Source organism: Aspergillus ibericus, assembly GCF_003184845.1.
Source record: "Aspergillus ibericus CBS 121593 unplaced genomic scaffold BO80scaffold_9, whole genome shotgun sequence".
NCBI lineage: Eukaryota > Fungi > Ascomycota > Eurotiomycetes > Eurotiales > Aspergillaceae > Aspergillus > Aspergillus ibericus.
The window spans coordinates 232,796-259,881 of record NW_020292107.1 but is presented as its reverse complement, the minus strand read 5'-3'; the positions used below and the strand labels follow the sequence as shown (position 1 = coordinate 259,881).

The following is a 27,086-nucleotide window of genomic DNA, read 5'->3' as shown; positions in this document are numbered from 1 at the left end:
TTTCCCCTACCGTACGAATATCACGAAAATCCATCCGAATACAACAGACATGTCCCTAAAATCAACCATCAATACTCCGTACTACACACTAGAACCACGGTCCACTAAGAAATAATGAACCCCGGACCAAGCCCACCACCCACCAATCACAACCATCTGTTCCCCATCGGATATACGGCACTTGCATCCGCATCTGATAGGCCCGAGCTTTGGCAAAAACCGGTCTTGGGTTCCGGGCGTCCCGATACCTCCATACCTGTACTATAGTAACACAGCCCCTGTCACTTCAGTATCCAATCAGCCCAGACAGAAAATGTTGACATCACTTCTATATTCTGTGCTATTATGGATGATGATGATGCGCGGTGATGACACCATGTCGTGGGTAGAAATATGGAACGGAACAGGATGGGGGGGTTTTGATTGTCCGCACGACTGTGTACACTATACACTATGTGGGACGGACTGCTCATTTGGTATATGTACTTAATCTGGGGATACCGATACGTTCGGGAAAGAAAACGTTGGTTTTGGCCGGTTGGGTAGGATATACATCTCCATCTCCATCAAAAACTCCCTTTACTTTCCCTCGGGATTTAGATCTAAAGTATCTCGATCTATCTGTACAAAACCCTCCGATCACAATATTGTAAGTGCCTTCTCCCTACAATACATCTACTCTTGATTTTAACAGTGAGGAAGACTACCACCCACCTTTCATCCAACCGACAAAATGCCCCTCACCAAACGCAGCTGGGCCAGCGAAGAACCCGGCGTGATTCTCGACTTTGTCGTGGTCTTCCTCGTCCTGTGTGGCATCCTGGCGCTGATCATCCAAAAGGCGTGGCGGCACCGACAGGCGGAACGGGCGGAGTGGGAGGTTGAGGAGATTCGGGATGTGGAGAAGGGGAGTTGATTCTGTTACTCGTTTTTCTTAGCTTCAGGTTAGTTATGTGGGAAGATGGTTACGGGGATTCTGCGATGAATTAATTGATGGATGGAATGGATAGACGATAATGGCAGTGGTCGTTTTATTGCGGTTATTAGTTTCAAGGGTTGATGGGAAAATAGCAACGACATTTTTTTGGTATTGATTCTGCATAGCGTGTGGTCGAATACAGTTAATGAAGCAACTGGTCAATTTGTGCAAAGCGACACGGTAAAGACTGTGGTTCAGCGAACAAAGCAAGGATCAATCCGAGTCAAGCAAAACAAACACTGTCCGATATTCAGGTACATCGCGGTAGTACCGCTTCGCCTCGTACTAAGTATCAATCTCATCACCGGCGGTATCGACCTCGTCAGTACCGAAGTCCTCCCAAGGAATGGCAAACATGGCCAGTTGCTGCAAATGCCGTGCCACATGCTGCGTCCGATCATGAGTATACTGGAAGCACAGGTTACAGAGCTCTTCAGGCGCATCCGGCTCGTCGCTCGGGGGCACCCCAACAGCCACGGAGGCGTGCCAGAAGTACTGACGCGGAGAGACTTCCTCGGCGGACATGTGGTGATCCTCGACCATATGCTGCGTAAATTCAGCCCGATCTTCAAAGGTTTCATGTCCGGTCAAATTGCACCAGTAGCCCCCCTTGTCATGCTCTTTCTTCTCATGGGCAGCCCACTCGTCCATATCTTCGAAGAAGTGAGTAATACCGTTGCACTGGGTATAAGTGCAGACGTACGGCTGCAGGTCATTGATGACATGCTCTCTGTCAGAGGTTAGCTCAGTTCAACAACTAAAGGGGGGCACTTACTCCCAGGCACGATGGCCATCAATTTGAACGACATTGTAGCAGTACTTGCATTCAAACTCGGTCGCTTCTCCTTCCTTCAGCTCAACCGGGGAATTCGGCACTCGAACGGGCAAATCCGGGTCAGAAGCGCATGACATAAAGTCAGGGTTAATGGTAGACGACGAAATCTGCAGCGGCAGACCTTTCTCCCTCTGGCGATCGAACAGAATCTGCCGACACATGGTAATCATCTTTCCCATGCGGCGTCGGACATCTTCGCCCAGACGCTCATCAGGAAAAGTCGCCCGAACCAAGGCGATATCGGAATCCTCAAAGAGTGCCACTTCTTCGTCAAAGGAAGATTCAAAGCGATCAAGCGACTCGGGATTGTCGAGCTCAAGATTCCAGAGCGAGTCCATTCCCTGTCGAATCACATCCACGGCGTTCTGCAACTCGGTTGCCTCAGGGGGATCTGAATGAGCCGTTGAGTCCGAAGCATAATCCTCCGAGGTATCAGACAAGTGAGCCACGGTTTCACCATCCCAGTAGTCGGGGACATCTGCGCAGGACAAGATCTCTTTGGTCTCTGGCTCCGCGAGTTTCAATTTCAAGCCAAGGTCGTAGGATTTATAGCAAGGTGCTTCAAGAAAAGCGACTTCCTTTCTTAGAACCTGACAGGCGTTTTCGATGCTTTGCTCCAGCAAAGCCAGCAGGTGGGGGACCTGAGAAAGAGTTAGGACACGTTTGGCTCAGAATTACGGATTTACTAACGCTATCTCTCAGCGGGGACGATTCCCGGAGCTTATTGTCCAAGGAACGATCGAGAAACGCCTGCGAGAAAGCAGCACCAACGGTGTGTGCCCAGGACTTGAAATCCCGATGGTCTTCCACCACACCGTAATGGTAGGATCCCTCGTAGGACCATGTCGCGTCGTATAGCTCTTCAAAAGCACTCTCACAGCGAAGGAAAGCTTCGTAGATTGACATCTTGTTGGATGCGAAATAGATTGAGCGAAAGGTGACTTGAAAGTAGATGGATGAGAGGGATCAAGTGAGGCGAAGAAGGTTGACAACTCTGTTGGAATGTACCGCAGTGTTGGGGATGTCTCAGTCGAGTAACACGGGAATCGTCTGGGTTTATATAACTTGCCAGATGACGACTGATCTCGATTGAATATCGGAAGATTTCAGCAGTCAGGTGAAAGCTTCCGGGGCATGTTCCTTTGCAGCGGCTGCAGCTTCCACGGACGGCCTGGCAGCATCCGTCAACATGACTGGGATGATAGCCGAGTGCTCTGGATGAATCATGACAACATCTGCTGTCACTGGTACCTGCTGTCAGAACGCGCAGGTACCCAGCCAATAACAGCCAACGGTAGTGATAACACATCAAAGGCCACAAGTAGTTAGAATTCAATAATCGAGTAATATTGCTATTATCTTATTTACTGCTTAGTGTATGTTTCACTGCTAGACTCCGGTACTGTATCATAGTTTTACCCATACATCCTCTGGCCTGTAATGATACTTTACAATCCTGTGAATTGTAAGAAAGCAATTCCAATCATACAAAGCATATCAGCCATACCATGTGTCATGAATATAGCTGTGATTGGAGCGCAAACGTCACCCGCAGCTAATAAGCAGGATCAGGCCAAATCCATTGCCTCCATTAACTGACTGTAATATACTGTAAAAGCTATCCATAAAGGTTTCACATTTGGCCTCACGCTGTGCCAACTGGAACCAGCAACTTAAACCCAAATCTATACTCCAGAGTTATTCCAAGTCCCAAGCAACAGTGACAGCGACAAAAAAAGAAATCAAACCCTCACTTTCTATATACGCAATACCAACTTAGCAAGTCATTTCCAATCCTAGAACACAGCCAGAACTTTTCCACACCGCGCACGGACTTTATGCCCAAATTGGTAAAAACACCCCCAACTCATACAGGGATACAGTTCGTCCCATTCCAGTGGTAACACTGAAAGCACGACTACATGCCTCTACGAGCATGATGTCAATTCCATTGACTGCAAGGCTGAGATCAGTGTAACCACGTAAGTGGTCCTGCCAGAATCCATGTTATATCCATGTTGATCATAGCTTGTGCTGTGAGGTGTTGTAACTTGTTACTTCCTGAGAGCTGTTCAACATGTAGATAATAGTATGATTAGGCCAGGAGACCATAACAATGTGTATGCGTTGAGAAGGATCACTCAGACCCTGATAATATATCCTCTGGTCTAAGGGCGGGGAAGCGGGGATCGGGGGTGCTGGTATTGGGGACCTCCGATGACCGATTGGCCTAGTCGAATTGTAGTTCCGTGAATGAGGGGGAGTTAGTGCTGTGTTGGTTTGTTTTCCTTCGTTAGTATTGTGGAAACTGGGCTTTTGTGTTCGCTGTGAAAGGGTTAGGTTTCTATGACTGCTTCTTCTTATTACAGGAGAGGTAATGCTTAAGGGGAATGGGGGCTTTTGGGAGGAGGTTGCTGGGTGTGACAGGGACATATTTATCCGAGCCTTACCTGCCACTAGCCCCATGCAAGTCACTCGGTATCCCGCCTTCAGTGCTGTCCTCCTTGTCCCACTCACCATATTGTAGTGAAACACGCATCAGACGCCCATCACTGTGTAACCAAAGAAGCCTGATCAGAAACACACGCCTTTGAGGTAGCCGTATTCCCGCTAGTTAAAGGGAAAGGCACATCTCCACTTGTATTCATTCTCTCCTCTGTTCCTTGTATTCAATTGGTTATCACGGGGGATTGATGTTCCACACGCATAAACACTAACCTAAGCCGGTAACCTATCCCGATCCCATCGAGTATCCACTCATCAAGCCATGATTCCTCAAGGCTGGAATCCACATTATGAACATGGTATTATTCTGTTGTGGCAAGAGGGGCCAGTTAACGGAATTTATAACCTATTGAGTGGCAAAGACGAAAGGGCAAATGGCCAGCACCACCCAATGATCCAGGAAACTCACAAATCAGAGCCTTAATCCAATAGGAGCGAAGAGAAACCGGGGCAAAATGTCAACTCCCAGGAATCATCGTCATCGTAACCTCCTCTCGCAGCATCTGCGCCATGTGATCCGCTTGCTGCATGCCCGCCGTGTTCCCAATGAAATCCAGGGCGTGCATAATATATCCCCGGGTGGCAGCATCGGCACCCTTGCAGTATCCTGCAATGAACAAAGGCCACATAATTCGGACCAGGGCCCCAAATCCTGCCTCCCCAGAGGTAAAATGGTACGGAAGGGTTGCACAGATATCCTCCGCCATTTGTTTCATGACGGCCAACGACTGGTATACCGTCTGTCGGCATTCTGATGATGGCTGTAGCTCCCACAGATGGAGGGACATGGTTCGAATCATCTCGTTGAGAACGATCCGGGCTTGCCGATAATGGTTCCACATCGAGGCCAGGTTGACATTGTAGTATACGTGATGTTTGCCACCAGGCTGGGGAAAATTAGGACCAAGTTCAGAACCAGGGTGCGAGTCTTCGACGATGGTATACCACCAGAATGGACTAAGCGATGTTTTCCACGATTCCAGATCAGCATCCAGGAGAAGGCCCTCGTCGATTAGCTGTTGCAGGTTCTGGACCGGATCGGGCTGCAGATGCGCGCCATCGACGCGAAGAGAGAATTCGCTCAGTCGCAGTAGTAGATCGTAGAAATTTTCAATCGGTTGGAAATGTTCACTTCGCTTGGATCGGGCGACCTTGGATAACGCTGCCATTTTTGGCGTATTATGATCCGAGCTTCGGTAAAAGATGCTACTGATTGCCTGCCAAGAACGGTCAGACCGGAAGTGAGCCATCTGGAGCAGCATGACCCACATTTTGGAATCGCACGGTGGTAAACAACTCTAGCCCTGCGCGCGAGTTCAATTGCTCCAGGCCCCTGAGCTCCAGAAGCTTGGTCGCGCCTTGCACATGGTGCTTCCAGGTACCCATTTTGTCCGCGGGATTACATGTGATCATCTGGGATGATTAGAGCATGTTGAATTACAGGTCGAGGATCTCACCTCGTAAGTGCTGAGCAATAGAACAGCCCCCAGGGTGGAGTCCGATTTGGCCGAGACTGGGTCCCGGAGCGCATCGTTGGTAGCACGCAAAGCGATGGTGTATTCTTTCCCTGCTGCTCGCCTGGACTCGGGCAACCTAGACAGGCTTGCCAGTCCTACAGCCTTGATGGTGGCTTGGAGCGCCGGCGAGGGGTCCACGTGCAGAAGATCTAGCAAGTACGACATGACGCCCTGGCTCTGGGTCGTGCCGACAAGATGGGTAAAGATGTAGGACATGGCTAGCTCGTCCGGGGAGATGGGTGGAGCAGTCCGGGGTGCGGTGGTCCGATCTGCAGGCGGCGACTTGGAGGCAGTTCGTCGGGCCTGGGCTTTGACAGCCACTTCCTTGGACTGATCCAGAATTCGCAGAGTGTTGGGATCACGATAACCGGAGCATGCCTGATTGACCCGCAAGCACTGCGAACACGATGGTTCACGCCGATCGCACTATTCGGTCAACTGTTGCCATGCATCTCGCAGTGGGCAGGGACTTACATTCAGCCGGCGCTTCCGGCATAGTTCACATCCCAGACTGGGCTTGCCTCTGTAAACCATGGCACCACAGGGCAGCTGCAGCCAAACTAATGCTCAGAAGGGTAACGAGTTCGGAGAGGAGCGGTCGGGGTCTGCGCGAGGGGCTTGGCTTTAAAGCCGACCGACCAGGCCACGCCCGCGGAAGATATCTGTGGGGAGCCACAAATCAGCGGGCAGCTGGCCAGCCACCGCCAATGTTTGGCTGACAAGCTGAGAACCGTCGTACCATCTAGTACCTAGTGGCCTCGGCTCGTGTTGGCAGCCAATCCTTGTCTTCAGGCTTGCCGATCTGGCCCACTTGACACGGCAACGTTCACCAAGCCCCAACTCGAGCTTCTTGATGCGATCAAGCTCTTCTTGGCCGATTTGAATAGCCGTCCAGCCTTGGCTCCCGTTGAGAGAATAAATGGGTTTGTATCTCCAATAATAGCCGGACCGACTCGATAGCCCATATCTGTCCATTCGACATGTATTATTCTCGTTAGTATTACTCAAGCAAATCAGAATTTAGGCTGGATTTCCGCATCTTACAGCTGTCATCATCCTGATGTTCTTATCAGGGTAGGCTCTCAGAGTTATATAGAGTCATCCCCCAAGACCTATGACAAAATCCATTCGACTCCTTGGTGTCAACATGGGACACTGCACTGCTAGCCTCGTTGGTCCTGCACCGCTTGTCCTGTAAGTTGGCCGTGAATGTCACGCCTTGCGCTGCCGAATATCGAGCTTCCGACCAACACCTCTGAGGAGGCCCATGCTGTGAAACTGTCTTCCTGCTGAACGATTCCTCCGCGCCGTCAGTTCTCACAACCCAGTCATGAACAGACCGGCATCCTATGACCCGAATTCCTTCTACCGGCTCAACAAGGCCTCGGCCCCCTTTGCGCCGGGCCCGAGACTCACGGGCGTTGAGGGCGGCGAAGAGCAGCAGAACAGCCCACTCGAATGGCTTATCCAGAGAAGGCCCAGGGTGGATGTCATCGTGGCGGTGCATTCCAGCATCAACCCATACTGGCCGAACGGGAAATCCCTCATCGCCACCTGCGAAACAGTTTGCATGACTGCTGCTATACCTGTTCGGGATGATGTAGCATGGGGTTTGCTATAGAGACCGTGCGATAAACATGTACGAGCGAAGTTGGGACTGGAAACCTCAAATAGAAGGATCTGTGGGGTATGGGGGGGGGGGGGGGGGCGCGGTGCAGGTTGGAATCTCGTGTGAGCACCCATATAGCACCCCCTTCAATGCTCCTTTTTCTACGGGACTCTTGGAATATTTACTTATGCCCTGCCTGTTAAAAGGTTAACAGTTGTATAGGTGCGTTGCAAGGATGCCACCCGGACACTGACGATCTTTAACATACGTCTCGAGACCTAAGTCCCTGATGCGTGTACCCTGTCAAGGTCAAATCTGTTCTGCTGAGCCGGTTTCGTTCTGCTGCGTCGTGAATTCATATCATAATTTAAGCGAGCTTGCACTGGAGAAGAACAGTGGATGAATGGATCTGAGAAGCAGGAAGGACTCCGGTCCTTTCCCTTTTGCCAATCAGGCGTCCAGTCGCTCGAGACACTATAGCCTCGGCCTATGTTGGACCTCGAACTCGGTCAGGGTCGCCAACCACGAACATATGGCTTTCTTCAGGGCCACTGGATATTCTACCGCCAATTGTGGAGCCGACGACGCTATTGTGGCTCGTTCAATGGCGGATAGTCATCGAATGTCATCAGAGGTACGCATTGAACCTTGTGCTGCTAGGCGGGCAGCATATTCTGGAAATAAGAAGGTTCAATAGGGAAATGTGACACCCTGATGCATAGACTCATCTAGCCGCCAGTCTCCATGCTCGTCGGGCGGTGGAAACGTCGCCCCCTCGACGTCTCCCGCTGCTGGCTGCATCGGGTTCATGTACGAAAGCGGCGCGTTCACAGGAGGAAATGATCGTGATGAGTCGATCCTCCCCACGGGATCTTCTACATACCACGAATCCGCATACGCAGGGCCAGCCACTCCGTCCCCGAGCGAGGGTAAGATCGCGGCTGAACTTGGGCCCCTCTGGGACTCCGACATAGGGAGACCCGCTGGAGCGACTCCGCCGCGCAGATAAGCATGACTATCCACCGGACGAGCGATGATTCGTCTTTGAAGCTGCTCATACCAGTCCCGGTTCTTGATAGCAACAACATGGTACCATTTGCTCGGAACGCGGTACTTCCGGTCTCCGCTGGCTCGCAGGAGCGCCTGAGATACACGGTCCAGATATCCGTCGACATTGATCATTTGGGAAGGAATCACCTCGCTGAGAGGGCCGAACTGAGACGTGTGATAGATCCGCAGCAGAGACGAGACACCCAGGACCATACGGGTATAGGACATGTTGGGTAGCTGGCGCAGGGTGGCGGTGTCGCATTGTAAGAAGGCATCGAGCATTTGGTGGGCGGCCAGCATCCACTTCGTGATAATTTGCACTCGCGCCGCGCTCAACGGTACATTCGCCCTTTGTCTTTCCATGTCACCCTCCAAGGGTGGGAGTGTGTAGTATTTCCGCGTTGGCGCGTCTGGGTCACGGTAGCCTTCGCCAGCTGCAAGTTCATAGATCGTGAGGTACATGTAGTGGTATTCAAGGGTCATCCATGCTGACATTACGATGAGAATATTTCAGGCGATTTAGGGAGGAGGCTTACTCGTGAGCATGGTTTCCGGGACCGACTTCTTCCAGTGTAGCATGCGAGAATCGAACCATTTCAAGATCGGCAACATCTGTGACTCGCGCAGAGGGGTCTCAATGAGTGTATTGTCGTGGCCCAAGGACGATAATGTATCGTCTACAATTCGCTGTATCTCGAACCATGTTGCCAGTTGCTGATCCAGGAAGTTGGCGGACTCTCTAAGGTGGCTGATGTACCCGTCGATTACACCATTGAAACAGAGCATATTTGGTCGATGCGTTCGAATACCTATACTACGTGCATGTCAGTCATAACGACTACGCGGGGCATTCAGGGCCATACTTGGACGCGAAGTGGTAGCACCCCAGTACTGCTCGTGCCTGAAGACTATGGGTGGCAGTCGGTAGGTCGCCATCGCCCCCATGGCAACGACGATTCTTTTGTCCAGATTCACCAGCCACAATGCCGAGTTCCAGCGCCATGGTGGTGGCAATGTGGGTGTATTGGTAATACTGCCCCTGCAGACGTGATTTTGGAGGAAAATAGAAAATGAGCATCAGGAGAATGGATTGAATCAGCTCGATTGATTTTTCCTGTCGGAGAAAGAACCGCTCGGCATATACTTTCAGCAACTCCTCGTTCAGAACAGTCGAGTACTGCGTGTCTAGGGTCAGAGATGACGCCGCAATAATGGACAGAAAGAGCACCGGGCTCGTTCTGCGCAGTAATGCTGCATCTGTGTCTGGCGGGAGCACAACCACGGGGTAGAATTGGGTGAGATCGTTAACAAAGATCGATACCAGCATTTGTGCCGTGTCGTGTGATATGATGCCGCGATCGACCACGTCGCCAGAGCCAGTCGGGGATGGCATCATAACTGGGTTACTGTTGATGGTAGCAGAAGTACCGTCTAGACTCCTAGCGTGTTGAGCTGGGTCGCTCGCAGCAGACGATCTGCGAGGGCCAGAGACCTCTATTTGTACGGATGATGGCAGCGTCACGAAGGAGGCTGCATCGCGGGCTGAAGTCCTAGTCGGTCCGACAATTGGGGCTGCAGCCGGAGCGGCATCCTCCTTCTGGGCCCGGTCCGGATCGGCTCGCATCTGGTCGTGCAGCAATGAGCGCAAATCTCGCACATCCTTCTCCAACTGAGCGACCCGGGAGCCGGTTTTCTTCCGAGGTTGACGCCGGAGGGTATGGGCAAACACGCAAGTTCTTCGCGTCCGAGTACAGCGCTGACACTGGCGCGGGGTGTTGGGATCCGGCAGACAGCGCACTTTGAGCGACCTACAATTCTCGCATGACTGGTTCAGCGGAGGCGAAGGGTCCAACGGGACGTGAGAGCGATAGCTCGAGGACATGGATGCGGACATGATGAGTGTCAGAACCTTCGGGAGATGGTCTGGATTACTCCGGACTATTTATGAGGATTGCGTTGCGCCAAGCCCGGCAGTGGAGGTTTCGGTTTGTCCGTGCCTCGCGTGTCCCACGTTAATGACGATCGTCCACTCCCAAAATCGGTGGATCTCGAATTCATTGCGGTAATTGAGGGGACGTTCTTCAAGTAGTAAATGCAGCCCTCGGCTGTGATGCGATTTAGATAAGCTACCGGGGTATGGAACTATCAAGGAGGACGTGGCCACAATTCGCAGGGAAGCGGGTGGAGGTTCGGAGGTCGGCGGTCGGAGGTGGTCCCGTCGCCGACCATTCAGGGTTTAGTCCCAGATCAGGTGATTCACACTAAGATTGATTGGGCTAGCTTCTGACAGGCCATAGCAGTCATCAGGCAAGGTAGTTGGGCCGGGAAATCCGGGTCACCATCCATACAGTCTCGTCGGGTTCAACACCATCATCGCGTGCCACTCCTCCGCACTCACCCATGACCGCAAATTCTTTAACCATTCCACATCATCCGCTATCAAGTATGGAGTCTCTCGTAGTGCCTCTTCACGCGTACGCACCTTCATGTGGGGAGTATGAGGCCTATACACTCCAAACATTAGTAGCGGCACGGCATCCGGAGATGGAACATGGCACACTCACCAGTCGCTTCCCCAAAGGACGTGTTGTGGATTAGCATCAAGGAACGCGCGGACCAGCGGCTTCAATTCCATATACCGGGGGGCCTCAAGGCTCACCCGGTATGGAGCGCTAAGTTTCACATAAAGGACTCCGGCGCGGACAAGGTCCATGATTTCTCTAAAGCCGGGCTGTCGAGTGATATCCCCCTCGCACTCCGCAGGTAGCATACTAGCGCCCTTGAGCAATGCAAAGTGGTCGGTAACTAGACGAATGCCCGAAGGCACAATGTCCTGCTGGATCATGGGTGCCAGCTCTCCCCAGAACTCGGGATGCACATGCGTAAATGCCATACTCCAACCGGGACAGTGCGCTCCAATTGCCCGGACATGCTCACGCAGAGCCTGCTTTTGTCGTTGCACATCATGCATGGCCTGGTATTTGTACAAGTTGACTCGGATCCCCCGAATCCCCTTGCTGTGCATCTCCTGGAGTTCCCCCGGTGTAATTGTGTCAGGGTCGATGACCCCGATGCCTTTGGTCCCCGAGTTCCCTAGCTCCTGAACGAATGCTTTGAGTGATGTGCAGTCCGATCCATATGATAGACCATGGGTGAGGACTGAATTCGTAATACCAATCTTTTTTTTGAAGTCGAGGAACTGTTGGACGGTCGCCGGAGGTGGAGTAAGGTGTCGATCTGGGGCATACGCAAACTTGGCCGCTGTCAAAGAAGCTCATTAGCATGGGTGCAGTCATCATGTTGATACAACAGGAGATAATCAATCGCACGGTCAAAAATATGGTGGTGAACGTCCCAACCACCGTGTGGGAACAATTCGGAGCTAGTGTACGGCCGGCTTATGATAGTCATAGTGCGACTTGTATGGTTGCGGAGTCTTGAAAGCATTTCGGGTACTGACGACTCACTATGGCCCTCGGGCCTCTCGGGGGTTCCTTATATCTGTAGGGAGCGAATCCGCCAGGTTGTGTTGCGAATGGCATCCCCTCCCGAAGGGTGGATTACTCCGGGCCGGCAGCGACGAGAGCCGGAGCGACCCCCATCCCCGCGCAACATCACCCGGAGATGCCTCCATTCCCCCACACCAGTACCCTTCTTTATTCCTTTACCCCGTGTTGACACAGGCCACCCGCATAATGACTCGCTGGCCTGGTGGCGATCCATTATGTTATAGGCACATCGGCTGACGGAGTCGAACCCTGCTCCGCTGGATTCTATCTTTTCTCCTCCTCAATTTCTCGTTCTGGGCTCGAGCCGTATTCACTGGTATCAACATTAGATCTCAAGAAGTCGGTGGAAGTGGCTACTCATCATTGACACCACGATTCCGTCTGATATATATAGAGCCGATCCCCCAGATGATCTGCCATGTGCGCAGATAGCATGAGATCTTCACTCAAAATTAGCCGCACGCCACATACAATAATTTGCTATCTTGTTGACCGATTCGCTGCAGAAAGACGAAGGATGAGTGTAGAGTGTAGAGGCTAGTAAAGGCCGCTCGTCAAGGCGGCGGTGGGGAAGCGGATCATGTGCCGCCCAATTCTCCGACTCCGTCCCTGTGGCCTCTCCCGCTTCCCCACACTCCGATCGCAGGTCGCACGTTTTCCAATACTCGGGTTTATTGGACTTTATACCTTGTCAACACCTCACCATGAGCACCCGAGATACAGAGCCGCCAACCCCGCCCCCTCCAAAGAAAGTCCGCATTGCTTGTCGCCGATGTCGAGCAAAACGCGTCAAGGTGGGCCCTATTCATGCTGCCAAGTGATGCGCGCGTCTGGCTGACACACCCGGTAGTGTGATGGCGGCATCCCTGCCTGCAGCAATTGTTCGCGAGCAAGTGTGCCTTGCGTCGATGTCGATGGCCGCAATCGCGACATTTTCATTCCTCGAGAGTAAGTTCGGAAGCTGCCGTGGTGTCCCCGACCGTGCTAACTTTCCGGGTCTTAGCTTCATCACACAATGTTGCGCCCGAATCAGATGGCTGGAACAACAGATACGCCTATTGGACCCCGAATTCGACTTCTCCAAGGGGCCATCGGTGAACGCAGCTCAGGTCGAGATGTCCTCACAGCCCAGCCCAGGAATCACAGAACCTAGCAACCCTTCCGGCATGGAGACCCAGCCACAGAACCATGACAAGCAACCAGTCACGGGGAAAAGGCCATACGACTCAGTCGAGGGACTTGAACTGGATCGGCCCCTATCGGCTGAAGCATCCTCGGTAGCGAATGTCCTGGGAATGCTCTCGCTGCATTCGGATTCCAGACAGCAACACTATATGGGTTCTTCATCCGGTCTCTTATTCACAAAGCTCATTGGAGCAGACAGAAATATACAGACAACAATTTATGGGCACCGCACGGAGACTGGCCATAATGGGCGATCGACGGCTTCTCAGCTGTCGACAGCGGCGTATCACTCCCTATACCGGAGATTAGCAAAGGTTCGAATGGTCGTCTCTGCCGCAGCCACCACATTTCTCATGATTTTAGGAGCTTCCTTCACCCGAGGACGCTGCAATCCTACTCGGAATTTATTTCCAGCATATCCACATCGACCAGCCATTCCTTCACCCAGCTTCCCTCGCCAATGCGTACTGGGCGTTGCATGAGAGCACACAGACGGAACTCACTGGGAGATATGACAGTAACGGGTGGATGGAAGGCATACGGCCCTTCTATTATAATGGCAAGATAGATCTTGTCGAGGGTAAAGAGTCCACTCCAATCTCAGTTTTCACAGCCGCATTCCATGTTTCCATGGTATTTTCTCTCGCAGCAACAGTTCTCACGCGCAAGAAGAACTTTGATCATTCTCCGACAAGGTTCTACCGATTTGCCATTGTCGAAGCATCCGACTGTTTTTCTTCAGTATCGGTGACCGCCTTGCAGGGTATATTGCTCCTGGCGGTTCATAGTATGATATGCCCAGCAGGTCTCAACATCTGGACGTTGTCACATATCGCAATGTCTCATTGCATTGACTTGGGTCTTCACCGGGAGCCAGGCCCATCAACTGCTTCCAGCCCGACTTTGGCAGTTCATAGACTGATATTCTTTACCGTATACTCGCTTGATCGGTAGGTCGTGCAATCCCGCAAAGCTCCTCAAACTGACTCGTCTAGATCTATAGCCACTATTCAAGGCCGTCCCTTGGGCATCAGGGATGAAACCTTTGATATCCGGTGTCCGACATTAGAAGATATTAGAGGAGACCTACTCGCTGTGGCAAGTCACAATCTGAAGGTATCAACACCGTCGCCGGCGCACATGGCATTGTCCATCCGTCGTTTTCAACTGGACCAGTATATCTCGGAAATAAAGCTTCTGTTCTACCACTTACCTAAGGAGCTTCGGCCAATTGTGTGGCCAGGTGACCTCAAAGGCCTCCAAGCACGCATTAAGCTTGATCTGGACGCGTGGCTGACTGAAACATCCCTTATCTTACCGCCTGCTGACTGGGACGGAGACACTCTGCGCTTCCAGCATGAGAAGCTCAAGTTGGAGATCTTATACCACTCAGCAATTACCCTCTTATTTCAACCTTCTCAAGTTTTTCGTTCGCCCTCACAAAGTGCGCTGCTGCAATGTTACCAAAGTAGTAGCCGGCAAGTACAGATCTACAATCATCTCAGCACCGAGGATCAGCTGTATTACAGCTGGCGAAATATTCATGGGATATTTTCTTCGGGTGCGACCATGGTCTATTGTATCTGGGCCTGTCCTGCCATTCAGGCTAACATCCCGTTTGCCGAGGTGTTGTGGGATCTACGAACATGCTCGAACCTTCTCAGTATCGGTGGTCAATGGTGGCCTTCGGTACGTAATGGCAAGGGAAGCTTCGATCAAATCGTGGATCTTACCATACGTCGGTTAAGCCGTTCCCGGCCCCCATCCCCGCGAACGCGGCGTCGACTAGAACCGGAAAGCATCGATATAAGCGGGCAACCTGATACGGCGCGCACGAATCTGGCCACGGAACCTCTCTTTGACCGGGGGGTGCCGTTTGTCGGGGACACATTGGGACTTGGGGATTTTTCGAGCGAACGATCCCCTAGGACCACAGGTGAGACTTTATTCTTTTGCGTTTGCAGACCACTTGGCTAACACGAGTTCAGGACACCAGGTAAACTACTCATTGGAGGATCCTGGTTTACTGCGCCCCGACACGACTTACCTGGATGCTTCTGACACCGTGGCTATTGATTCTGCCATGGAAAGCTTCCTGGCGGAGTTTGTGCATGGGGACTGGAGCTGGGATCCATTCTCGGGAAGCACCGTCCCGTAAGAGCATGGTTTTGTGTCTACGAAATTTCCAGGTAATCGGACTGGGTAGACCTACAGACCTACGCAATTTCAAGGTCCCCAAGATAGACGGTAATTACAGATAGCCATGGATTCTGTGATAATCAAGTCTCGTCTCCAAACAGGGACATGTCATCCCTCGGCGAGCCTGATGACATTCAGACTGATCTATTTCCGCAGCCTTTTGATTGTACTTCCTATCTCATCTCCGCGTTCCAAACAGCGTCGTGTCTCCTCATCAATCTCATAGCGCTCCTGGCAAAGACGCACGCACTCTTCCGCGTTATCCGGCGGGACAACGACCACTCCATCCGCATCTCCAAGAATATAATCCCCGGGATTGATGACAACCTGTCCTCCGTTTTCTATGTTCTCGTACGTCACTGGAATGTTCAGCTCCGAAGAACGGGTGAACGTATTTGATCCTAGGACACTGATGCCACGCGCAAAGATATTCATCCCTAGTTCGCGATGCTCATGGATGTCGCGAAATTTGCCATCGATGACGACTCCCACCGCACCGCGGTTCTGAGCGCGGGTGCTCATGAGACCTCCCCAGCAGGCACTGATCAGGCCTTTCGGTTGCGATACAAATACGACGCTATCTTGGGGAATGGCATCGGCAAAGTGAACTTCGAGTGTTGGCGAAGCCTTGTCCGCGGCATGCACCATTTTCACTGTATATGCGGGACCGAAGATCTTCGCCGTGGGGGACATGAGGCCGGGAGAGTACATGGTGATCCCAGACAGATAGCCGCCATGAGGGACACCGAGCTTGACGAGCGCATCGCCGACCTAACAACCTGGTTGGCTCTGATGATGATAGGACAGAAAGGTGCTTACATCACAGGACGTAAAGCGCTGCAAAGCACGCAAGGAATTGGATCTGGCCGCCATTGTGCTGAAATTCGGATTGGCTCGGATGGATGGATACGAGATGGGATATGTGGTTTTCGAGTTTGAAGTCCCCAGCTTCCGGGGCAGGAGCAGCCCGAGTCTGGCCGGATTCCCCGCATTCTGGAGTAGCCCGGGCCCGCCCGGGGAACCTCGGCCGGAGCACTCCGGAGCCGCATCGGAGGGTTCCTGGCTGGCTGACTGATCGCATCGGAGCACCTCCCATTGGCTCTTCTGCTACACGATGCTGAGCTTGCGATCATTCTTCGTCCTTTGCATTCGCAGGTGGACTTCAATTCTTGATACCCAGCCAGCAAGATGCAGCGTTTTTGCGAGAGACTGTCAAGGGCAAACGTAACATACCCATCCCTGTGCGGGGCCCGGGGGTCTGCGACAAATCTCTCTCGTGACCCAGTAAGTGCTGCATCCAACCTAAGGTGCTCGTGCTGATATGGCCACTATGTATAGACTTTCGGTGTCGATTATGGGAAACAAATCCGAGCCCTCGAAGCGCTGAAGAAGGGATCAAAGCGCCCCTTGACCTTGGCTGAAAAGACACTCTACAGTCATGTATTTGATACGGAAGGTGATCGCTGGAGTATAGATGGAATTACGCGGGGAAAAACCATCCTGGAGTTGCGCCCCGACCGGGTTGCCTGTCACGATGCGACTGCCACAATGGCTTTGCTGCAGTTCATCAGTGGAGGGCTTCCGCGAGTTGCAGTGCCAACGACGGTGCATGGCGATCACTTGATCATATCGGAGAAGGGCGCAGAGAAGGACATGGAGCGAGCGATCACCGAGCACGCCGAAGTCTACGACTTCCTCAGTAGCGCGTCGCGAAAGTACGGAATTGGCTTCTGGAAACCCGGATCGGGAATTATCCACACAGTTATTTTTGAGAACTATGCAGTGTATGGTTGATCGAGAACACCGGATGACTCTGGCTAACCGCTGTGATGCAGACCAGGAGGCTTAATTATCGGCACAGACTCCCACACCCCGAATGCAGGTGGAATGGGGATGCTTGGAATCGGCGTCGGGGGAGCGGATGCGGTGGATGCCATGTCAGGGATGCCCTGGGAGTTGGTTACGCCGTATGTGGTGGGGGTGAAAATTACGGGAGAACTTCAGGGATGGGCATCGACCAAAGATATCATTTGTAAACTGGCCGGAATCCTCGGGGTGTCTGGTGGCAAGAGTCGAGTCATTGAATTCTTCGGACCAGGCACGAAGACGTTGGGTGCGACAGCCATGGCCACCATCTGCAACATGTCCGCGGAGATCGGATCGACCTCGTGTATTTTCCCCTACTCGGAGGCGATTGCCCGCTATCTGACTGCCACCGCGCGCGGTCATGTCGTTGAAGCTGCTACTCCCGTCAAGGACATTCTCCTGACCGCGGACGAGGGATCGGAAGAGTACTATGACCAGGTGATTGAGATCGACCTAAGCACTCTAGAACCGCATGTCAACGGCCCATTCACTCCGGATCTCGCTCATACTATCTCACAATTGTCCGGAGCGGTAGCTCAGAGCGACTGGCCAGTGGATCTTAGCCATGCCATGGTGGGCAGCTGTACCAACAGCTCGTATGAGGACTTGGACAAGGCCCGGCAGTTGGTGAATCAAGCCCGTGCGGCTGGACTGACCAAGTTCAAGACTCCTTTCCTGGTCTCGCCGGGTAGTGAGACCATCCGGGCCACGGCCGAAGCCGATGGTATTCTGCAGGACCTCGAGGATGCCGGGGCCATGGTGCTCAGCAGCTCGTGCGGACCGTGCGTCGGGTCCTGGGATCGCAAGGACGTTGATGTCCGCGGCAAAGAAAAGAATTCGGTCATTTCCAGCTACAACCGAAACTTCGTCGGGCGCCATGACAGCAACCCGGCTACTCATTCCTTTGTCACCTCTCCCGAGCTGGTCACGGCCTTTGCCTATGCGGGCCGCCTCGACTTTAACCCTCTCACCGACAGTATCCCGGTTGAGGGGGGTTCGCCGCTCCGATTTAGCGCTCCTGTGAGCCAGGAGCTACCCACCACATTTGATCGGGGGGTAGATTGTTTCCAAGAACCGCCGCTGGACGGCTCCTCCCTGTCAGTGACCATCGATAAGCGGTCCGAGCGGCTCCAGCTGTTGGAACCATTTCCAGCGTGGAAGTCTGGAAATGCGACCGACATGGAGTTACTGATCAAGGTGAAGGGAAAATGTACCACCGATCATATCTCACCGGCCGGTCCGTGGTACAAATACCGCGGGCATCTGGAAAATATCAGCAACAACATGTTCACCACCGCAACCAACGCTTTCCTGGGTGATAGCCCGCAGATGCTGGGTCACACGAAGCACCCGCTCACATCGGAAGTCACTCTTGCCCATGAAGTGGCCCGCGACCTGAAACGGCGAGCGGTCCGGTGGTGCGTGGTGGGCGACAACAACTACGGCGAGGGCAGCTCACGAGAGCACGCTGCGCTGGAGCCTCGATACCTTGGTGGTACTGCCATCATCGCCCGGTCATTTGCTCGGATTCATGAGACCAATCTGAAGAAGCAGGGAATGCTCCCCCTTACGTTCCGCGACCCAGCGGACTATGACCGAGTGCAAGAGGGAGATCGGATCACGTTAATTGGCGTAGAGGATGGCGAGTTGCAGCCAGGTAGTGAAGTCACCATGCGGGTTACTCCGCGCGATGGAGAGGTCTGGGAAGCTCCATTGAGCCACAGCTACCATGCCGGGCAGCTCCCTTGGCTGCGAGCGGGTAGTGCTTTGAACCATATCAAAACGGTACGTAGTTGATTATTACATTTCGCTCTGCAACGAGCAGTATGAGTATAAAGTGAGAATATACTTTTGTTAATGCTTGCGACTGTTGACCGGAAGGTATCTTGCCAACCTCGCCACTACCAGGGTGCCACTTCCGGAGGGTGTACTCCATGGGTAGCTCCGGCTCCGGAGTAGCCCAAGGCCACCCCAGATTCCCTCGGATGTACCCCGGATTCCTAGATCCGAGTGGCCGGTCATACCATCTGACTAGGTTAGCTGATGGGTGCATCTATGTGGCTGATTGGCGCTACAGTGTCTGATAAGCCGACATGCTGGATATATAGATCTCCCATATCTGTCCGTCATCCTATCCTAAACACCTGGTTGAAGTCCCAGCCTGTTTCGACTCAAACAATTGACTTGTTTTTCTCACTCAACATGGGAGCAGCTGGTGGCGGATTCTCCCTGGATGCGTTTAAGCGCGTTCCCCCCGCAGCTCGAGGGCCATACATCTGGCTTGCGGTCATCTGGGCGTCCTACTGCGGTGGGTTGCATGGCTTCAATACGGCCAACATATCCGGAGCGATGCAGATGAAGCAATGGGATGAAGACTTTGGATGGAAGCACCTTGCCAGTACGACCGTATCTAATTATGAAGGATGGGTGGTATCCTCGATGCTTTTGGTACGTGTCTCCGCCATCTAGAAACATATTGACTAACCGACGTAGGGCCAAACAGTCGGAGTGTTCTTCGCAGGTCCGCTGGGGGACCGACGAGGGCGAAAGTCGGTCATCCTCGCTGCAGCCATCTGCTATACCATCGGGGCTATTCTGATGGCCGCCAACCTGGGCTCTTTTGCCGAGCTGCTCGTCGGGCGTGTCCTGTCTGGGCTAGGATCTGGACTGGGCATGTCTGCCGGGCCCATATATATCTCGGAGGTAGCGCCTCTGGAGCTGCGGGGAATGATGACCACCTTCTACAATGTGAATATAATGGGCGGCGTGACGGGCAGCTACTGGATCAACTACGCATCGCTGGAAGTCATTCCCAGCACCTCCAGCTGGCAATGGCGCACCACTCTGGTGCTGCAATCCATCCCTGCCCTCATTCTCCTGCTCGGATTCCCCTTCTTCCCAGAGAGCCCCCGCTACCTGATGATGCGCGGTCGCGTTGAGGCAGCACATCGCAGTCTGTCCCGGCTGCGTGGTGACATGGATGAGAGCACTGAATACTTTGCGCGTGAATACACCGAGCTCTGCAGCAAGCTGGACACGACGTCCGAATCTGCAGTGCAAGCCTTCCTCACTCTGCTGCGCGAATGCATCCACCACGCTCCAACACGCAAAGTGCTTCTTTTCGTTACCCTCATCCAGACCTTTTTCATCATGTCAGGAGGCAACAGCATCACGTACTACGCGCCGGACATTCTCAACTCGATCGGACTGACCCAGACGCAAGTACTCCTCTTCACCGCCATCTACGGCCTGATCAAGTTCGTATCCGTGTTGTTCTACGCCTTCTTCCTGACCGACCGCTACGGCCGTCGGCCTCTATTGCTCCTCGGCTCCACCATAAACGTACTTTGCCTCCTGTACCTCACCTGCTACCTCGCTCTCAGCCCCCCGTCCTCCTCCTCCACCGGCCTCTCGGCAGCCTCCTGGGTCAGCATCGTCGCCATCTGCATCTACGCCATCGGATACGGCTTCGGCTGGGCGCCAGCGTTTTCACTAACTGCATCGGAGATCTGCCCGACCCGGATCCGCGGCACAGTAGTAACCCTGGCGTTCACGTACCAGAACTTGCTAAACTTCGGAATTACGCGCGCGTTCCCGAACATGACGGATAGTATGCACACCTGGGGTCCATTTGCCCTGTTCACGGCATTCACCACAGTGGGGACGCTGTGGGTAGCGGCTGCGTTTCCCGAATGCAAGGGCAAGAGCATGGAGGGGATGGAGGAGGTGTTTACGAGGCCGTGGTGGCGGGTGGGATGGGATCTCCCTATCCATAAGGAGAGAAGCGGCCGGTCGGAGGAAACAGAGGTTGAGAAAGGAACCAGTACGCATGCGGAGATAGTATGATGTTCATAAAGTAAAATTATCCCGGAAAGACCGGCATACGAGCACACCCACAGTGACAAATTACTCCACACCCACGCGACAATAAGCTTAATTATGACGGAGATGACACCAGGAATGACTCGTGATTCCGACCGTTATTAATCAAAATTCATAACGTTATCGCCGCGTAGCCCAGGAACATTCCCGCGAGTCAGTCCGACACATGGTTGCATGATCCCATCCCTGACTTAGTCCCGAGTAGTCCGTAAGGAGTAGGGCAACCGAACGAACCAGGAACTTGTCCGGCGTGCAGCAACCCGAAACGCCCATCAGAAGTTTATTGTGTGTGGGCCAATCACTGCCAAGCAGCGGACCCGACACTGCGGATCATGTCTCGGACGTGGTTCGGAGGAGGCCAATTGCAGATAGTGAGGCGAGGCTAGTGCTGGCTTAGGGTTCGACGTGGTTGTCTATTGAATGGCCAACCAGAAGAGGATACGAAGTTGCGAGTCAGATCGACCCCTCATTCACCGAAACGGGCAGCATATCCGTGGAATGCGTGTTCCTCGGCCGGCTGTCATCTGTCAGTGTCACTATCTGTCATTCGGGTAGTCCCATCGTACCATTTACTGATTGTTTTGAACCATGGATGCCCCGACCCACGAGCTATACCATACCCTTGCCTTTATTCTCTATATTTCCTATCCCTCTTCTACACCCTGATTGAACCCTCACACTGGGTAAGAAGACCATGGCCGCCACCACCACCCTCACAGTCCCCCACCTCGGCGGCATCGACGTCGGCTACCGCCTGACCAACAACCGCTACGACCCCACCAAGCCGACCGTGGTGCTTCTCAATTCCATGTGCATGACCGTGTCCCTTTACGACCCCCAATTCAACGACGAAACCCTCACCAATGCAGCCAATCTCCTCGCCATCGAACCCCTCGGCCATGGCGCCACGCACTGCCATGTCGCGGAGCACTTTACCTACTGGGACACGGCGATCATGGCGCTCCAAACGATGGATAAACTCGGGATTGAGAAAGCGTTTGCGCTGGGAACAAGTCAGGGCGGGTGGATGGTGGTGAGGATGGCGTTGTTGGCGCCGGAGAGGGTGCGCCCCCATTCCCCCATCCCTACTATTCCTTCAACATGAGACTGTCAAGGGTGAGTAAACCTGGATGAATACTGAATGCAATAGATCCTCGGCCTCCTCCCCCTCGGCACCTCCATGGACTACGAATCCACCGACTCCCGCACCAAGGGCTGCTGGGATCCCGTGACGCTGCTGACCCCATTTCTCGAAAAATGGAGCAGTCCAACCCCCACCCCCGACTTCATCGTCGACGACATCTGGTGCGGCATGGTCGGAGGGATCGGATTCGGGAAGAATGCGACCGAGGAGACGGTCGGGTTTTGGAAGCGCACGCTGCAAGAAGTATACAAGGGCGATGAAGGACGGAAGAAAGTGCGCATGGCACTCATGTGTTTGTTGACGCGCGATGGATTGCTTCTAAGACTAGGGGATGTCAAGTGTCCGGTGTATTGGCTGCAGGTGAGTTGGGATAATCCGGCCCTATGAAGTAGAAATTATTGTAATAGTGGTGGGGGCTAATGCGTGGCTACTGAACTAGGGCACGGAAGATACCCCATTCCAGACGACCGTGGCGGGCGAGCAGATCCTGCGATTCACGGGGTCAGAGGAGGCGAAATTAGAACTGGTGGCCGAAGGCGCACATTATCTGAATGCGACGAACGCGCGGGAAGTCAATGCCGCGGTGTTAGCGATGGTGCAGAAATACGGGGCGTAGATAATCCATACATCATCTAATGATCTTGCAGAGTAAGATACTTCGTACACACACTATCGAGTGACTAGTTGCGGGAGGAATCCCCGAGCGGTCTGAGAGCGGCCCGATCAAATCAGCGGCCGTCGAACACGACTAGAAACTCAATATTTTGGTCCGACCAGACGAACGGTTCGGCTGGCCGGAATGTGTGGCCAGTTCCGCGCTGACAGGCCTGACCCGGGGGGATCGTCACGTCTGCAGACATCAGCTTGATTCGTTAGATCGAATATCGCCACGCTGCTGGGCTGGCAGAGTGGGGCTGCGCCCTGGCTAGCAGGTTAGTTGCACTGCAGCAGATTTTGATGTCAATGCTCGGGATTTATTAACTGATCCGTCGCCTGCGGGCCCTCCTGTGCCTGTCTGGATCCATCCTGTGCCTGTCTGTGTGTGCCTGTGTGTGCCTGTGCATGAACTGTCTGGGGATGGCTGAGGATCAAAACCTCCAGCAATGGGCCACGGCCACTACGGCTGCCGTGACGGTGCTAGCTTTTGTGTGTGTCTGTCTGCGTGTGCTTTCACGATTAGAACGGAAACAGAAACTCTGGTGGGATGACTGGATGATTATCTTCTCCATGGTATCCCCCCCCATTCCCCCCATCCCCCATCCATCACCACTAACCACCAACCCAACAACCAGGCATGGAATCTCCTCGTCGTCGGCTTCATCTTCGCCATGATCCACACCGGCATGGGCATCCACGCCACCCAGCTCTCCGACACCCAAATCATCCTCATCGCCAAATACCTCGTGGTGGCCGAAATCCTCTACGTCTTCAACCTAGTCTGGACCAAACTCAGCATCCTGCTAATGTACTACCGCATCTTCCACTTTCCCTACTTCAAGAAATGGGCCTACGCTATCGGCACCTTTGTCATTCTCTGGGTGATTTGCATCACGTTTCTGTTTATTTTCATTTGTGTGCCTGTGCAGAAACTCTGGTATCCGAGTCTTCCGGGGCATTGTATTAGTCAAGTCGGGACGTGGATTGCCAATGCAACGTCCACTATTGCGACGGATTTGATTATTCTTTTCTTGCCCCTGCCGCAGGTGTGGAAGTTGCAGTTGAGGTTGTCAGAGAAGGTGGCCCTGACGGTGGCGTTTGGATTGGGGTTTTTGTATGCCTCCTTACCCCTCCCTTCCATCCCATTCTCCTTTCCATCCCATTCTCCTTTCCAAGGGATGAGAACTAATAAATAAACGCAGTGTAATCTTCGCCTCCGCATACCGCTTCACCGTCCTCTTCAGCTACACGGCCCTCGACTCAAGCTACACTCTCGCCCCAACCGTCGGCTGGACCGCCATCGAAATGTCCGCCGGCATCGTCTCCGCGTGCCTCCCCACCATCCGTCCCGCCTTACAACTCTGTGTGCGCAAACTCGGGATCCAGCGGTTCATGCCTGCGTTGCTGCGGAGTCGGTCGGGGGGGTTATCGTCCAAGACGCATCCGAGTCAGGGGGTGGGGGATGCGAGTGTGGTGGATAGTACGGCGGGGATGATTGGGGGGAAGAGGAGGTCGTTTTATTGTTTGCCGGATGAGGAGGGGGATGTTGTGGGTGGTGGTGGTGGTGGTGGTGGTGGTGGCAAGGGGATGGGAATGGGGGGGATGGTGGGACAGCAGATTCGGTTGGATGAGGTGTTGAGGCCGAAGCATGATCGGGGTTTGACGGTGACGAATATTAGGGGGAGTAGGGGGGTGGAGTTAGGTGGGGGAGGTGATAGGGGGGATGGAGGGGAGGGAGATGGGGATGAGGTGCCGTTGCATGGGATAAGGGTGCAGAAGGATTTTAGACAGGATTGTTAGATAGTAGATTTTCTTTTGTTTAGGATGGGTTGTATATTAGGTTATTGTATTATATTGTTGGTATTGGAGTATGGAGTAGATGGATAAGATGAGATGAGATTGAGGTGACAGGGTACCCCTGTCTAGTGCCGGGGATCTTATCTAGCTGCCACTAGTAGTTATCAATACATAACGACATTTTCCACATATAGCAATACCTCAGTTTGATACAAACCAAGAAACATAATAGATAATAGATCTAGAAGGAGACAATCCTCTCTTCCATACATCGATCACAAAGCCACAAGGTATGTGGAAGTAAATCCCTAATGCAGTTCAACCATCCACCATTTGCAATCAATGAACATATCCTTTCGTTTATGTAGCAAACGAACACCACGATCTGCGAATCCAATAGTTGGAGTGCAAACTTTCCCATTCTTTCATCGCGTCATGCATATCCGGACCGATAATGTCTTCCCATTTCCGAAATAGGTAATCATTCTCCACTAGCGTAAACAGCCACAGCAGAGACACAACCATACCTCAAGAGAACATCATCAACCCCCAGGTTGAATACCCGCTTCCTGGCAGCTACAAATGCACTCTTTCTCCAAACGATCAGGATCCTCATATAACCATCACACATACATGGTAGATGACTTCCAAGGCCTCTGGTCCTTGACTCTAGTGCCTTGCAGGTAACGAGACGGTCTGTACAACCGACCAACATCCCCATAGAATAATCAATCGTTAGACCATGGCATAGTTCCTAGTTTCGACATCGCCTTGGTCGGTTCCCGTGTATGCATGGATGAAATGGATCCCCAGATCGGGAAGTCCAGCTGTAGTCATTGTCGAGGTATGCTGGGCATGGTTCATGCGAGACACCAGTGGGAAAAGCGAGGAACATCCACACCAGCTATCTGGTGATCTTCACTGGGACGTCGGGGTGAAGAGGATATTTGGAGGAAAAGATGTGATAGGGCAAAGAGGTGTATGAGCAAAGAAGGGTGTAGTATAAAATCAACCAACAATGGTATGGGGAAAACGTGGAACCCGGTGTGGGGAACTGGTGTGAGTCTGATGGACTATGTTGATAGATTTGGTAGTATGTGTCTCGTCACGTATCAGTCTGGATGAAGTTTCTTTTTCTTGTTGAGATCGCTCGGAGATGCTGCATTGAACATGCTCGTATCTGTATGAGATAGAGTATACTGCCTATCGAGCAACAACCCTGAGAGCTGAGCTCTCAACCACCCGGTATGTTGCGGTAATGACTGTAGCCATTTGAATCGGTTCATCGATGCCTGATGTACGCACTGTTCATATGCCGCATGATCGATACCACCTGCTTCATGCATCGCATTTAGCCGATACTTCAGGCACGACAGGAGACGGGCGATTCTCGGCCATCTTATTCCATGTTAGGAAGGTATTATACCCTTGTCCCTGGTATTGGATCGTCTCAGGGTTTGAGTCCTTTATTCCTTCACCAGGGAGTTGATGTATCACTTCGCAATGCATGTGAGGGTGGTTGGTTCCATCACATTTGTACGTGTGTATACATCCATTGAGGACCGTTGAAGCCATTTAGCAGCCAATGGTCTCTTTCATAGTGGTTCTGGTTGCAATGGTTCATGGAACATAAGGATAAGCCAAAGGCGTCGGTAGTCTGATAAGCATGGAAAGGGTGATATAGTCCCACGAGAACGTACTGGATATCGACCGGAACCACAGATGGATAGTATCCCTCCAACCAGCAAGGCTGTCCAGCGCAAAATTCTGAATCCCGTACTATTCACTGGGTAGATTATAGACACTAGCGACGGGCATGAATGCCACCTGGCGAAACATCGCTCTGGGCGATGAGGCCCATGGGACAGGTCTAGTCGTCTGTTCCTGGGTGAGACATGTCCCATGAGTCCTGGACTTGGACGACAGCAGAAACAGGGAGTGCATCTCCGAAATAGACCATAATTACCAATGCCAAGAGCAGTACGAACGATATACCACGCAACATGCGCAGAGAAATGGGGATTCTGCTGCGGTACAATGAACAATATGGCTTCCGCCTTATCGTAGATCGACGTTGCCAGCCCGATGTATGTCGGGTGGCTTTGCAACTCATCCTGTATTAGGCATTTCTTGCTGACCGATCAAGAGCGACTCTGCTGCCTTGGCCTAGATGCCGCCATGCCTTGATGTCCATGTGGCGCGTTCGATTGATGTTGGGTGAATACCCCCTGAGTTGTATGGGGTCGTCAATAGTGGTGCCTTTGCGAAGACGACCGCGATTGTTTCGGCTTTTCCATGATAAGTTCAATCGAGCACGAGAATTCGCCAAGAAATCGATCTGGGAATGCATGA

The 27,086-nt window shown here is 52.8% G+C and overlaps 13 protein-coding genes across 13 annotated transcripts; 7 read left to right on the top strand and 6 right to left on the bottom strand.

The window, feature by feature from the left end:
* The first annotated feature begins 448 nt into the window (after positions 1 to 448).
* Positions 449 to 1,072, top strand: BO80DRAFT_422932 (uncharacterized protein). The gene is made up of 2 exons (XM_025718932.1): positions 449 to 649; positions 703 to 1,072. Exon 2 carries the CDS (start codon positions 734 to 736, stop codon positions 914 to 916), a length of 183 nt encoding a protein of 60 aa, XP_025577803.1. The 5' UTR covers positions 449 to 649; positions 703 to 733; the 3' UTR covers positions 917 to 1,072.
* A 38-nt stretch (positions 1,073 to 1,110) lies between these two features.
* Positions 1,111 to 2,763, bottom strand: BO80DRAFT_488460 (uncharacterized protein). Its single transcript, XM_025723575.1, has 3 exons — positions 2,505 to 2,763; positions 1,755 to 2,455; positions 1,111 to 1,709 (listed from the first exon to the last, which is right to left on the bottom strand). Exons 1-3 carry the CDS (start codon positions 2,718 to 2,720, stop codon positions 1,265 to 1,267), a joined length of 1,362 nt encoding a protein of 453 aa, XP_025577802.1. The 5' UTR covers positions 2,721 to 2,763; the 3' UTR covers positions 1,111 to 1,264.
* A 947-nt stretch (positions 2,764 to 3,710) lies between these two features.
* On the bottom strand, positions 3,711 to 4,594 carry BO80DRAFT_422931 (uncharacterized protein). The gene is made up of 2 exons (XM_025718931.1): positions 4,533 to 4,594; positions 3,711 to 4,470 (listed from the first exon to the last, which is right to left on the bottom strand). Exon 2 carries the CDS (start codon positions 4,245 to 4,247, stop codon positions 3,837 to 3,839), a length of 411 nt encoding a protein of 136 aa, XP_025577801.1. The 5' UTR covers positions 4,248 to 4,470; positions 4,533 to 4,594; the 3' UTR covers positions 3,711 to 3,836.
* A 183-nt stretch (positions 4,595 to 4,777) lies between these two features.
* On the bottom strand, positions 4,778 to 6,370 carry BO80DRAFT_453149 (Zn(II)2Cys6 transcription factor; the record flags this gene model as incomplete). The annotated part of the gene is made up of 4 exons (XM_025721986.1): positions 4,778 to 5,536; positions 5,589 to 5,732; positions 5,777 to 6,262; positions 6,311 to 6,370. 4 exons carry the CDS (start codon positions 6,368 to 6,370, stop codon positions 4,778 to 4,780), a joined length of 1,449 nt encoding a protein of 482 aa, XP_025577800.1.
* Positions 6,371 to 7,157: 787 nt separating this feature from the next.
* On the top strand, positions 7,158 to 7,512 carry BO80DRAFT_422928 (uncharacterized protein). The gene has a single exon (XM_025718930.1). It carries the CDS (start codon positions 7,167 to 7,169, stop codon positions 7,455 to 7,457), a length of 291 nt encoding a protein of 96 aa, XP_025577799.1. The 5' UTR covers positions 7,158 to 7,166; the 3' UTR covers positions 7,458 to 7,512.
* A 623-nt stretch (positions 7,513 to 8,135) lies between these two features.
* On the bottom strand, positions 8,136 to 10,389 carry BO80DRAFT_349513 (Zn(II)2Cys6 transcription factor; the record flags this gene model as incomplete). The annotated part of the gene is made up of 3 exons (XM_025715508.1): positions 8,136 to 8,983; positions 9,032 to 9,309; positions 9,359 to 10,389. 3 exons carry the CDS (start codon positions 10,387 to 10,389, stop codon positions 8,136 to 8,138), a joined length of 2,157 nt encoding a protein of 718 aa, XP_025577798.1.
* A 220-nt stretch (positions 10,390 to 10,609) lies between these two features.
* BO80DRAFT_488434 (uncharacterized protein) lies at positions 10,610 to 11,906 on the bottom strand (the record flags this gene model as incomplete). The annotated part of the gene is made up of 3 exons (XM_025723574.1): positions 10,610 to 10,999; positions 11,060 to 11,756; positions 11,825 to 11,906. 3 exons carry the CDS (start codon positions 11,904 to 11,906, stop codon positions 10,831 to 10,833), a joined length of 948 nt encoding a protein of 315 aa, XP_025577797.1. The 3' UTR covers positions 10,610 to 10,830.
* Positions 11,907 to 12,691: 785 nt separating this feature from the next.
* On the top strand, positions 12,692 to 15,329 carry BO80DRAFT_376485 (Zn(II)2Cys6 transcription factor; the record flags this gene model as incomplete). Its single annotated transcript, XM_025716662.1, has 6 exons — positions 12,692 to 12,798; positions 12,855 to 12,952; positions 13,008 to 13,503; positions 13,553 to 14,139; positions 14,185 to 15,063; positions 15,173 to 15,329. Coding segments are annotated over exons 1-6 (2,307 nt in total), but the record flags the coding sequence as incomplete, so codon positions are not given.
* Positions 15,330 to 15,439: 110 nt separating this feature from the next.
* BO80DRAFT_422924 (RraA family protein) lies at positions 15,440 to 16,314 on the bottom strand. The gene is given in 2 exon segments (XM_025718929.1): positions 15,440 to 16,209; positions 16,222 to 16,314. The coding sequence occupies 1 exon segment, from the start codon at positions 16,097 to 16,099 to the stop codon at positions 15,533 to 15,535; it is 567 nt and encodes a 188-aa protein (XP_025577795.1). The 5' UTR covers positions 16,100 to 16,209; positions 16,222 to 16,314; the 3' UTR covers positions 15,440 to 15,532.
* On the top strand, positions 16,198 to 19,051 carry BO80DRAFT_488428 (aconitate hydratase; the record flags this gene model as incomplete). The annotated part of the gene is made up of 4 exons (XM_025723573.1): positions 16,198 to 16,672; positions 16,727 to 17,172; positions 17,224 to 17,362; positions 17,393 to 19,051. The coding sequence occupies exons 1-4, from the start codon at positions 16,577 to 16,579 to the stop codon at positions 19,049 to 19,051; spliced, it is 2,340 nt and encodes a 779-aa protein (XP_025577794.1). The 5' UTR covers positions 16,198 to 16,576.
* Positions 19,052 to 19,456: 405 nt separating this feature from the next.
* Positions 19,457 to 21,100, top strand: BO80DRAFT_401503 (sugar porter family MFS transporter; the record flags this gene model as incomplete). The annotated part of the gene is made up of 2 exons (XM_025717567.1): positions 19,457 to 19,708; positions 19,748 to 21,100. The coding sequence occupies 2 exons, from the start codon at positions 19,457 to 19,459 to the stop codon at positions 21,098 to 21,100; spliced, it is 1,605 nt and encodes a 534-aa protein (XP_025577793.1).
* Positions 21,101 to 21,830: 730 nt separating this feature from the next.
* On the top strand, positions 21,831 to 22,896 carry BO80DRAFT_453142 (alpha/beta fold hydrolase; the record flags this gene model as incomplete). Its single annotated transcript, XM_025721985.1, has 3 exons — positions 21,831 to 22,199; positions 22,287 to 22,640; positions 22,720 to 22,896. 3 exons carry the CDS (start codon positions 21,831 to 21,833, stop codon positions 22,894 to 22,896), a joined length of 900 nt encoding a protein of 299 aa, XP_025577792.1.
* A 461-nt stretch (positions 22,897 to 23,357) lies between these two features.
* On the top strand, positions 23,358 to 24,737 carry BO80DRAFT_491732 (uncharacterized protein; the record flags this gene model as incomplete). Its single annotated transcript, XM_025723719.1, has 4 exons — positions 23,358 to 23,510; positions 23,573 to 24,051; positions 24,140 to 24,485; positions 24,522 to 24,737. The coding sequence occupies 4 exons, from the start codon at positions 23,358 to 23,360 to the stop codon at positions 24,735 to 24,737; spliced, it is 1,194 nt and encodes a 397-aa protein (XP_025577791.1).
* Positions 24,738 to 27,086: the final 2,349 nt, after the last annotated feature.